The sequence below is a fragment of the Liolophura sinensis genome, chromosome 9 (assembly GCF_032854445.1).
Source record: "Liolophura sinensis isolate JHLJ2023 chromosome 9, CUHK_Ljap_v2, whole genome shotgun sequence".
In the NCBI taxonomy this organism is placed as follows: Eukaryota; Metazoa; Mollusca; class Polyplacophora; order Chitonida; family Chitonidae; genus Liolophura; species Liolophura sinensis.
This window is the reverse complement of record NC_088303.1, coordinates 9403280-9415891: the sequence shown is the minus strand read 5'-3', so window position 1 is coordinate 9415891 and position 12612 is coordinate 9403280. Positions and strand designations below refer to the sequence as shown.

The 12612-nt window shown below is 39.1% G+C and overlaps 1 protein-coding gene across 1 annotated transcript; it reads left to right on the top strand.

Annotated features, from left to right (window-relative positions):
- The first annotated feature begins 6873 nt into the window (after positions 1-6873).
- Positions 6874-7962, top strand: LOC135475113 (G-protein coupled receptor dmsr-1-like). The gene has a single exon (XM_064754857.1). The coding sequence runs from the start codon at positions 6874-6876 to the stop codon at positions 7960-7962; it is 1089 nt and encodes a 362-aa protein (XP_064610927.1).
- The last annotated feature ends 4650 nt before the right edge of the window (positions 7963-12612 follow it).

Below are 12612 nucleotides of genomic sequence, written 5' to 3'. Positions count from 1 at the left end.
GGAAACAATTTGAACATGGGATAACTTGTAATGAACAGAAACATGCACCAAGGGCATGGCTACCCCATTATCTCCTTTGTCAAGACAACCTTTAGTGTAATGGTGCTCGGGACTATTTTCACCTCACTTTTGCCTATGTAGTAATCCCATGAATTTGTGGATGTCCATTTGGTTTCGAAAATTGCTTGAGATAAATTTCCACAGTCGACAGCATGCATCCTCCTTGTGAGGGAAACTGTCCCGGTGCTCTTCGCAATTTTTATTTTGACCCGTACAAATCAAGTGCGTTATCACGAACAATGGTTGTGTTTGGCTGTACAGCACTGTGCGCCACTTACCATGCAAGTCGTTATTCCCAGGATCGTCTGATTTTTGTGTGGCTGTATCACGGACCCGGCTTCCTAGATCAAGCCTAAAAGAGATCTGTCGTCATATTTTATATAAATACGACATTGCAATCATTAAGTGTTTGAGGAACCCTGTGGATAATATATATTGAAAGACAAGGACAAATGTGTTCACAAATGTCACGATTTTATCTTAAATTTAATCAACATATTTTAAATCAATCATGTAACAATTGTAGTCAAAAAGTAACCTATATTCAATTTAAGCCCGTTGACATCCATTGTTTTTTTAGGCGAAACATGAATCTACATGGAGTCGGTTTTTCTGCAGGTTTGTTTCTAGTTCTTCGCGTATTTTGGTTATCCTCTAAGTAATATGCGTACATTTAAATACAAGTCATGTGTGTCTCCTGGGTTCAAGGAAATGTTTCGTGTTTTTGTCGCACTGATGACGTGTATTTATACCCGTGGGGAATAACATTTTACGCCTGTGGATTGGTACTACTTAATGGACAAGTTGACCACTGGTCAGTTATAGTGCCTGTTCAGAATCCATCAGCGATGAATCGAAGCGGTGATCACTGTAATGTTGATGGATCAAAGCAGGAAGAGCCATGACAACACAGGCCATTAAAGCTGATATGAAGCATGCCAGTGTACTTAAGCTTTCGTAGTCTATTTGCAAGGACTCTTTTAAAGCGCGGCCATTGCTATGGAACGCATAGAAAATATGCAACGCAAGGGTTTTCTTTTCATAATTCTTTTCCACCTATCAAGTCATTATACTCATTATTCCTTATTAGCTTCATCAGGGGCTCTTACTCCACATCAGTACTTATCACAAACTCGCTCATACTTACACGTGTATTCACAATCTGCCCTAATGAAGAAACACACATGTAGTGATTTGCTTTCTTTTTGGACAGCGTTCCCATAATTTGCTAATATCTGTGAAAACAAACAAGACGAGAGACATAAAAGTCAATATCATTGTAACGTGCATTAAATATGTGACAAGCTTGTGGTTAGTGCATACTTTGGTGTATCAAACCGATGTCAGTCCACATGTGTCTGTTAATTTCCATGGGTAACGTCTCTGTAATGTGTAATGTAATAGTTTTCTCAAAAACTGAACTCGAAAACTAATAGAAATAGAATTATGAAACTCGGAAACTAATATTTATTTATTTATTTGACTGCCGTTTTACGCCTTACTCACGAATATTTCACTTATACGACGGCGGCCAGCATTATAGTGAGGGGAAACCGTACAAAGCCCGGTGGGTCATAAACCAATTGGACGAGAATTATGAAAGTCGAAAACTACTTGGACGAGAATTATGAAAGTCGAAAACTACTTGGACGAGAATTATGAAAGTCCAAAACTAAGTTCAAACTCGCAGGCTGCGAGCATTGAGTAAGCGAGACAATTTGTTTCTGGATATGTTATTCCGTGATTAGCTAATATTTTGGAAACTAACAGAAATAGTCCCATTCTCATATTGATGTTACACTGACCTTGTAAGAGGCTTGTGATTGGTGTATTTAGGTTCATCAAACATTTAAAGCTGCGCAGATTTGATTATACATGAATGCGATGCTTCATCGCTTTAACAAGGCTGGATTTGGAATTGGTCCTTACAATGCATGTATGTGATTATAACTTATCTTGTCTCAATTCATATTTTCAGATTTGTTAGTCTCGCTCAATAACGTATCACTTCTTAATCACCGCACAATCTGACAAGCGCCATGTAGTCACCAAAATAATTGTTTGGAGCATATCGGTCTGACCATCGTTTTTTTTTGTCATTTTAGTGGAGAAGTCTGGAGTCAGAGTGAAATTTTTGGGGACATTTTTGTCCCCATGAAACTACCAAATGGTTAAATATCCTTTTATTTCGTATTTGGTATAAAGTATTCTACAGAAATCACAGAGTATTATTAATATCTTCAAAACATTTCTTGAGACATTATATAATACTGTGATAAGCATTTTGTTAGTTGCTGTCCATTCACTCACCTTATTGAGACTCACGCTGAAGGGAGATGGCCAATTGTAAGATGGATAATTGTATGGCCAACTATAATCTTCATGCACAGATTGTATGGGCTTGTCAAAGAGGAATGAATTAGGAGTAGTTATCACTACATTAAGGAATGAATTAGGAGTACTTACCACTACATTAAGGAATGGATTAGGAATAGTTACCACTACATTAAGGAATTAATTAGGAATAGCTACCACTACATTAAAGAATGAATTAGGAGTATTTACTAGTACATTAAGGAATGAATTAGGAGAATTCATGCCACTATCCATGTTTAGTGTCGTAATTTTATGTTTAAAATATGTCAGTATACAATGTATATTGGAAAAATATATTTAAATGCGTACATAATACAGCGTAAAAGCAGAGCAGCGATGACAGTGTGACATCTGGCAAAATGGTCACACGTACATGTTTTATTGTGTCTGTTCATGTAAATGCTTAAATGGTACCAAATTATACTTCCCCTAGTACTATGGCTTAAGCAGGATTTGGTAAAAAATGCGGTAATGTTATTGGAATTTTTTAGATTTTACTGGCTTGGAATATCTCAAAATACTGTGTTATCATTTTTATAACATACAATAACATTAAACAATGCAAATTGGTGATGCTCAGTCTCGCAACAAAATCCTGATTTATGCAGGAATACACCATAGAAAGTAAAACGAGGGAAGCGATGACATCAATGTGAAATTTGATGTTTCACGAACGCAACCACCTTTCCCTCCAAAGCCTATACTCTGTTATATTCAATGGGTTATTCAATCAGATCGGCCCAAGGACTAAGCTAGGTTCCTTGTATACTTACTGCTCAGTTGACTCCGCTGTCGACAAAATTCGGTATGACTGAGAACAGCAAGAGACTGATGTATGACCTACAGACAGGCCTAAACCAAAAAACATCTCCGATATAAACCCCAGGTCGGTTTGTTGTTGATTACTGCTCTATGACAAGCTCTTTCAGAATTCCATCACACTATAATGCCGACATTATCAACTTGTTTATAATCTCTGAAAACGCTATTCAATTACTAGCCTAACACGTCGAAAACCGTGCTTGTTTCTCTAAACCGTTTATACGAGATTGCATTGAAGTGAAAATCAGATGCCTTGGGAGGTTGAGGATGAGCCATGAAGCATCCTTAAGAGAATGTTGATGTTGCCTTTAGATTTAAATATGTCAACTTAATTCAGCCAATCTCGCCTACTGGTTCCGGCAGCGTTAACTCCACAGTCATCACTGAAATGGTAATTGCTTCAAACGTCAATGTTCAATGTTCTTCATGTTTTGATCTTTGGAAAACAAAATAAAGCCCATCATATTTTTCACCCCGACAGCGCTTATTATATATGTTCACGTCGCCGTAATTTTGCCAAACATCCATGGACAAACCTGATATATACCACATCATTCCTACAGACACAGCTAATTACAGTTGGTGGGTCAACACAGACCATGGGATGGCGTATTCTGATGGGGTATCACAGGGATCACACCATTCCATTGGATGTTTTCGTGTAGGATTAGTATCGGTGAAGCCATATGCGCCGATTCGTGATATCGTGGTGACACGATCTAGAGCTATAACTAGCCGTCATGCAAGGAGAATTGACAAGTCTTTATTTCAGCTATAACTAGCCGTCACTCAAGGAGCTGTGGCAAATCTTTATTTCAGCTATAACTAGCCGTCACGCAAGAAGCTGTGGCAAGTCTTTATTTCAGCTATAACCAGCCGTCACGCACGGAGCTGTGACAAGTCTTTATTTCAGCTATAACTAGCTGTCACGCAAGGAGTTGTGGCAAATCTTTATTTCAGCTATAACTAGCCGTCACGCAAGGAGCTGTGGCAAATCTTTATTTCAGCTATAACTAGCCGTCACGCAAGGAGCTGTATGTCCCCTTTGCAAGGTAAAATGGAAACTTAGCTCTTACAGATGTCAAAACAATTTTATTTTTTGAAAGGTACAAACTTATTCTAAATGGAAATCACCGTCTTTTTTCAGAGATATCGACATACGGTGAGCAAATGACAACGTGTAAAATTATGCTACAATTGTGTATTAGGTTTATATATGTGTGTTTAACGGGCCAATAAGGTCTCGCTGTCGTTTGGCGACCATTGTTGTCAGTTGAGACTCACTTGCTGAATTTGGCTATGGTTTTATACCACTGGTACTGAATATCCCTGACGAGAAAGAAAGTTGTAAAATGTGGCTGTACACACCGATGTAGAAACTGAAAAACATTTTGGTTTGTTATATCAAGTAACATATCATGATCTACGCGCATGATAATACATAATACATAACATTATTAATTATTTTTTCCTTTCATTGCTGGGCTGCAATCTACATAGAGTTTTCTTTTTAATTCAGTAACTTTTAAAGATTTTCACCGTACATGCGTTGTGCTTTGTAAGAGTGTGCTATTCGTGTTATTACACCCTTATCGCAACACACACGTGATCTGTTCTGGCGCCACGTGCCTTGTTGCCTTCATTTCGGCATAACCTGGACAATGGTTGTGTTTATAATCATATAATAATGTAATAGTTCAATTAAATGTACCATGTATTTCGTCTAGTAAGTGTATCACCTAGATAGTTCTTTTACACCCTATGTTTGACATCTTATAAGGCGTTTGTATCATGTCTAAGAATGGGAACAATAACACAGTTGACCAACGGATAGGTTTTTAGTTTTACTTTACCAAAATATACTTTAATTTGAAATCCACAAAATAATTAATTCGATGTTTGACTAACCGGTGTTCAGGTCCTTATCCTTCCTGCACGACCACGATGTAACGTACTGCTAATAGAATGTAGGAATGCGGAAAAGTGCTTTTGCACACTCCTGGTTTCGAGACATGGTACCCCTCAGGATAAATGTTCCGGGAACCGACCATCACCAGTATTAGCTCCTGCAGCAACGAGCGTTTCACCGTTAGTTGAAAGTTCTTTACTTTCGAGAGCAATACTATAGAATGTTTGTCAGACAATGATGACGGACCTAGCTAAGGTCTTTTTATGGCGTTCGCTGAGAAACTGAATATTGTTTGATTTTCTTCACCAGCCTTGCGATTATTAACTTTGTGAATGGTGTGTATTTCTCGGTTTACAATGCATCCCCTCTTCCTTTGTTTCTACTTGCATCATCACGAAGTAATGTAATAGTCATGTTTCTTCTGCTCTGTGTTCACGCAATACATTCAATCAATAATAATCCCTCTTCAACGAAGAGGGATACATGTATTGGAAGAAATAACGTTCGTGAACATGGTGAAGCGGATATCTATCGCTAGTTTAGCCTTACATTCATATTGAGGGCTTTATATTTCAGGTATCGATGTTACACCTGTTCTATCAGTTGAATAACATGATGTTTTACTTTCTATTTTTTAAATTTTACAGTACTTCTAAAAGCGCTTCACCCATTCTCCATATTGTAACTGATCCATCGATATAGTTCTCATTCTAAACGCATCTGACCTATTTCTTTCGACCAATCTTTATGTGATCTCAAATAGGGACGTTCAGTGACGAAACCTGCTGGAATCAAAGAAAAATATAGTTTGCACGTTATATGAAGACAATTGATGCTTCTCGTTGAGCTAATGAAACTTAAACCATTGGCAAATCTTCTGCCTCAGTCTAACTATGTGGATATAATACGGGTGATTAAATTGTCGTTTGCTTCATTCGTTGTTAGCCAAAATAGCCTATCTATACCCTAACTCCACGAACCATCGCTCAGTTGCACCATGTGATTGCCGTCTACTTGAAATGATAATAACCACTGTAATAACACAATCTGAATAAACTCACATATCTAGCTGAGGTTAGTCAGATTGCTGGGCACATTGCATAGAGAGATAATGAAACGCTACTTGTACTTCCTTTTCAGCTGGCCACCGTCGGAAAGGTGAAATAAAACGCCTATCAAATAAATAATAGTTTTCTGTATGGTGTTCAACGGCAATGAAATAAATACATGAACCATAGTCACACCTGGCCATGATAAATGCATTTTCAAATAAAATGATCCCTTTTACGCTTATGATATCCTTGGTTCAGTGCATTTCTTAACAGCTAATTACATATTTATACTAAATGAGGGATTATCCCGCTATGGTATCTACCTTTATCATTGTTCTTTGTATCCTTTGTGTGATATATTGTAATCAATAAGTTCTGTATTGGTGCATCAATAAATTCTGATTTACAGCTGGAATTTTAAGTTGGGTTTGACGTCATGCGCAATATTTGCCAAAGTTGTTCACTATTTCATTATCTATAGATTTAAAATAAAATGTAATAAACAGCTGCACAAAATTAATCGGTTCAGCAATGGATATTTCCTAATCTGAGCTGTTCGCATTGTGTCTTTGCAGACTTTTCAAATCGAACAGTAGCGTACGGGCGACGAACTGTTGGCGACTCAGAGCCCTGTTTCAAGGCGAGCTATACGCCATGGAGCTGGACAACGCTACGGTGACAGACATGTCCTCTCTCATGACATTCGCTTACTACTATGCCAATGTCCATGGCTACATAAGCATTTGTGTTTGTGCGTTTGGGATCGTCACGAATTTCTTCAATGTCACAGTTCTGACGCGGAAGAATATGAGGACACCAACGAACTACATTCTCTCCTGGTTGGCCGTATCTGACATCATCACCATGATATCTTACGTGCCATTTGCTGTGCATTTCTACTGTTTTTATCCCCCTGGCCAAATATCAGAGGAGAAAAACAACTTATCTTGGATGACACTTATGCTGGTTCACGTGAATTTATCAGCTACTACTCACACGATATCGATATGGCTGTGTGTGGCGCTGGCAATCTTCAGATATCTCCACATAAGAAATCCAAGCAAAGGTCAGGCAACCAGGCGTCGACGTCTAGCTCGGACCAAGCTCATAATCCTTAGCACATATGTAGCATCTGTGATTGCTCTTATACCTAATTACATGTCCAACGTCCTGGAGAGAATACACGACAATGCCACCGATCAGGTTGTCTTTGTGTTCAAGGACACTAAGCTTGGCAGTGGAGAGACCGACCCTATGTACCTGATAAATGCCTGGCTGTACTCAGTAACCGCTAAAATAATCCCCTGTATTCTCATGTCCATATTTGGTGCCCTCCTCATTTACAACATCCACTTTAAGAACAGAAGTAGAAGGAAACGCTTGGTGATATCCGGAGCCAGCAGTCTGCGCCTATCGGAACATTCCAGAACGACCAAAATGCTACTCACCGTCATCGTTTTATTCCTAGTCACGGAATTTCCTCAAGGTGTACTCGTCATCTTAAGTGCTGTGCGTCCGCAATTCTTTGAAACGATATATCTTCCATTGGGTGACGTAATGGACATTGTAGCTTTGATCAACAATGCGATCAACTTTGTTCTGTATTGCACGATGAGTGCTCAGTTTAGGAGGACGTTTTTAAAACTCTATTGCAGGTTTCCATCTAAGAACACTGCTTCTTCTACGACGTACGCTGCGTACGATAAGCAAGACAGCAACAGTCCGAATAGCCCTCATTCTTAATGTATGCTTTTAAAAGTCATTTAATTGTGAGCATAGAGGCATAATCATCTGTTCAAAACAGAGAATGCAAAACAAAAAGTTTTTCATTTCCTGCTGAATAATGAACGTCTTTTCATTGCAAATTGGGGAGTTCGCTTTACATGTTTGCCAAATATCTTATGTAGAATGAGAGAGAGTAACGGTGGTAGAGACTGTTGACATTTGCTTGGGATATTAGATCCGAACTAATGGTGATAAACACACGTCTACACCTTAGTTCTCTGGCATTTAAAGGTTGTTATATTAATAGTTAGTTGTTACATCTGGCTGTTCGTGGTTACAATGGGCTGTTCGTGGTTACAGCGGGCTGTTCGTGGTTACAACTGATTGTTGATTGTTATAACTAACTTTCCTTAGTTTCCATAGGTTGGTTCTGTGTCACAACAACGTAATGGTTTACGAGCCCATTTAGCTGCCATTATTTCTGAATTTCCAACATCACCACCTTCTACTAGTTTTCATCAGTACTGAATGTTCATGGCTGTAAATAAAACCTCAAAGGTTAGAAACAGACTACGATGGTGATGACTGGAAGATTGTTTTCTGTTTGTCCCGTGATATACACCTGTATCGCGTTTCTTGTTTAGAACTGCAAGTAAATCTTTTCGGAATTGGATGTCTTAGCTTGCAACTTGACATTCACCAAAATGTCCGAGCAATGTCCGAAGTGGAAATCATCACAATATTGTTAATGTTATCATATAGTGAGTATGCTGCGATATGCACATCGATAAGCCGGACTTTCCGTTGCAGCAGTTGCGCGAGATCCGGGCTGTTATAATTAGGCAACACACAATTTGACTGCACCTGTGCAATAGATTGCATATGGCGTGTGATGACATGCCACTATGACGTACAAGTGAAGTTATCTTCTCGACCATTCTGTGCTTGCTACATCCTCTAGCAAGCAGTTGTTCATAGACAGTCCGCGCAAGTGCACCGAGCTCAACGTTTACGTCAATCACAAGGTTGTGTTGATGGGGATAGAGGAGTTGTGAGGGAGTGGTTTGTGCCAATGGTTCATCTGGGCAATCTGACTACCATACAGGTTCGGGATCAAGTCTTGTCTCATTTTCCCCTTGATGCAGCATTATGGTCCAGGACTGGCACTGTAACATGACAAGGCTACGCCCCATGCTGGAGCTCTCGTGCACATGTCCGTGCGTAGTGCACAATGGTGGTCGGTTGACTTTCACGGTACCCACACTGAAACTTGAACGACACCTTCGAAAGACCAGTGAGTGAAGCAGCAGATAAATTCATCTCAGACCTGACAAGGTCTTGAACATTATGGACGACTTGCGGGTAAAATGCTTTGTGAACTTCTCCAGTCTACATGGACTAGTTGTGTTAGTTGCCCTATTAGAGGTCACACTCGTTCGTGACTAACTGTTTCAACAGATTGACTAATGTCTTATTCATGTTGGGGGACGTCATGCAGGTTTTCTCCAGTACATGCAGTACATGTAAAGAAGTATGATTAAAATCTGTTTTCATAATTATGCGCACAATAATTTCATCGTGAGATTGAGTTAAATGAGTGTCACGTTCTTTTCATTTTTTTTGAGCATATATCTTTTGTATGAGTAATGGTATTACACTTTTAAAAGTGGAAAAAAAATTGAAAATTGCATAATGTTCAGCTGAATGAGTGCAAAAAGTTAGTTGTAATTGTGATCTTGAATATTTTTTTCTATTTTTCTTAAAGATAAATAGGCTTTTGAAAATAATTGTTTTACGATGGGTATCTAGGACCACCATTTGGTATATATAGTCTTTGTGTAATAATGTTATAAATAAATTCATTTATTTATTTATTTATTTATTTATTATGTATTTGAATGTTGCTTTAGGTCGTACTCAAAAATACTTCACTTATACGACGGTGGCCAGAACTATGGTGGGAGGAAACCGAGCAGAGCACGCTGGAAACCCACGACCATCCGTAGGTTGCTAACAGACCTTCCTACGTAATTCAGATTAAATGCATATGTTCCGATAGAATCAGGAGATTTACATTCAAACAAATTTATTAACATACATCACGTCCTTATGGAGAACATCATTATGCAGTGACGATGAGTACCGAAAGGTGGTCCCAAATACCCACAATACAAAAATATTTTCAAATACACTTGTCTCCTGACAAAAAAAATGGAAGAAAATATTTAAGACCATATTTGTAAATAAGTTTTGACGCTTTTCATCTGATTTTGGCATAATTTTTAGGTTTTCTTTTCCTTTAAGTTTTCTAGGAGGTTGGACGCAATTCAGTAACGACACTGATGTAGAGTGTGCGTTTATGTAGATGTATTTATTCGTGTTAAACAACAAAAACATACGTAATTAAATATATCTAGGTTAGATGTCTTTTCTCGTGGACTGATTTTTCAGTTTTTAAATTTCGAATTAATACATAACATAATGGAAAGTTGCAAGTTAAGCAATAACATTGATGTAGAATGTATGTTTATGTGTATAATATTTGAATATATGTTTATGTGTATAATACTTGGATGTATGTTTATGTGTATAATACTTGGATGTATGTTTATGTGTATAATACTTGGATGTATGTTTATGTGTATAATACTTGGATGTATGTTTATGTGTATAATACTTTTAAACAACGATAAAGTACATAATTAAATGTATTTAAGTTCACGTCGGTTTTTTCTTCTTCTTTTGTATTCTTTTACCTTTCAGTCAGCAGGAGTAAACAGCTAGACAACAGATTTTGAAAAGTGTTCCCTAAAATAATTCTGGGCCACACAGCAGACAAAATTGCCACCAAGTTTTTTGTTAGTGTTACAATTTTTCCATATTTACTTGCATTTACAAAGAAAGGAGATATTTCTTTGATGTTGACAGGGGTAAATCTCATGTCGAATCTACTAAATTTGTTACAAGCCGAATGTTCACAACTATTCTTTATCAAGATGTAGGTCTACCTGTTTTGTAACAATTCAGATGCATCATGGGTCTTTCAAGCATCAGGTTTATGTGCGTGTTTGTTTGTTAACATGTTTCTGGATTGACCGAGGGTTGCGGAAGAATACCGAGAGTAACGAGTGTGATGTGTTCGTTTCCATACACCATTATAGATTATAAGCTACACAAATGATAGCTGGAAATTTCTAACAATGTGAAACAAGTAGGTCGAGCAGTAGGGTATGCATGTTTTGTGGAATTCCCGGTTCTCATAGCACATTGTTCATGTTTGTTAATATTATATACAAATAAAGATACTTAGACAAAGTAATGTAATGTTGCTTTTGATGTTAATTCCGAAATCTTGCACTGGGAGAACCATGAGGACAAGGTCTGTCAGAAACCAGCAAATGGTCGTGGATTTTCCCCGAGCTCTACCCAATTTCCTGCCACCATAACGCTGGCCGCCGTCGTATAACTGAAATATTCTCGAGAACGGCGTAAAATGCCGATCAAATAAATAAATAAAGAGGCTGTTTTTTTGTAAGTTTTGCAATGAACAAATTTTCATTTGTTTACTTGATTACGCCTTATTTGATTCAACTTTGATTTTTTACTTACTTGCTTTGTGTTTTCTGCGTCATCAGGAATATTTCTCGTGCAAAATGGGGGCCATCTAATGGTGAAAGGCCGGTGTTAGTATACAGAACTGGTGAGTACGGTGCCATTATACAGCAGTGGTCATTCAGGTGTCAGTATACAGCAGTTGTCAGGTGCCAGTATACAGCAGTGGTCGGGTGCCAGTATACAGCAGTGGTCGGATGCCAGTATACAGCAGTGGTCAGGTGCCAGTATACAGCTGTGGTCAGGTGTCAGTATACAGCAGTGGTCAGGTGTCAGTATACAGCAGTGGTCAGGTGCCAGTATACAGCAGTGGTCAGGTGCCAGTATACAGCAGTGGTCAGGTGTCAGTATACAGCAGTGGTCAGGCGCCAGTATACAGCAGTGGTCGTTCAGGTGTCAGTATACAGCAGTTGTCAGGTGCCAGTATACAGCAGTGGTCGGGTGCCAGTATACAGCAGTGGTCGGATGCCAGAATACAGCAGTGGTCAGGTGCCAGTATACAGCTGTGGTCAGGTGTCAGTATACAGCAGTGGTCAGGTGCCAGTATACAGCAGTGGTCAGGTGCCAGTATACAGCAGTGGTCAGGTGCCAGTATACAGCAGTGGTCACGTGTCAGTATACAGCAGTGGTCAGGTGCCAGTATACAGCAGTGGTCAGGTGCCAGTATACAGCAGTGGTCAGATGCCAGTATACAGCAGTGGTCAGGTGCCAGTATACATCAGCGGTCAGGTGCCAGTATACAGCAGTGGTCAGATGCCAGTATACAGCAGGATTAAAGGTGACAGTATACAGCTGTGGTCAGGTGCCAGTATACAGCAGTGGTCAGGTGTCAGTATACAGCAGTGGTCAGATGCCAGTATACAGCAGTGGTCAGGTGCCAGTATACAGCAGTGGTCAGGTGCCAGTATACAGCAGTGGTCAGGTGCCAGTATACAACAGTGGTCAGGTGCCAGTATACAGCAGTGGTCAGGTGCCAGTATACAGCTGTGGTCAGGTGTCAGTATACATCAGTTGTCAGGTGCCAGTATACAGCAGTGGTCAGGTGCCAGTATACAG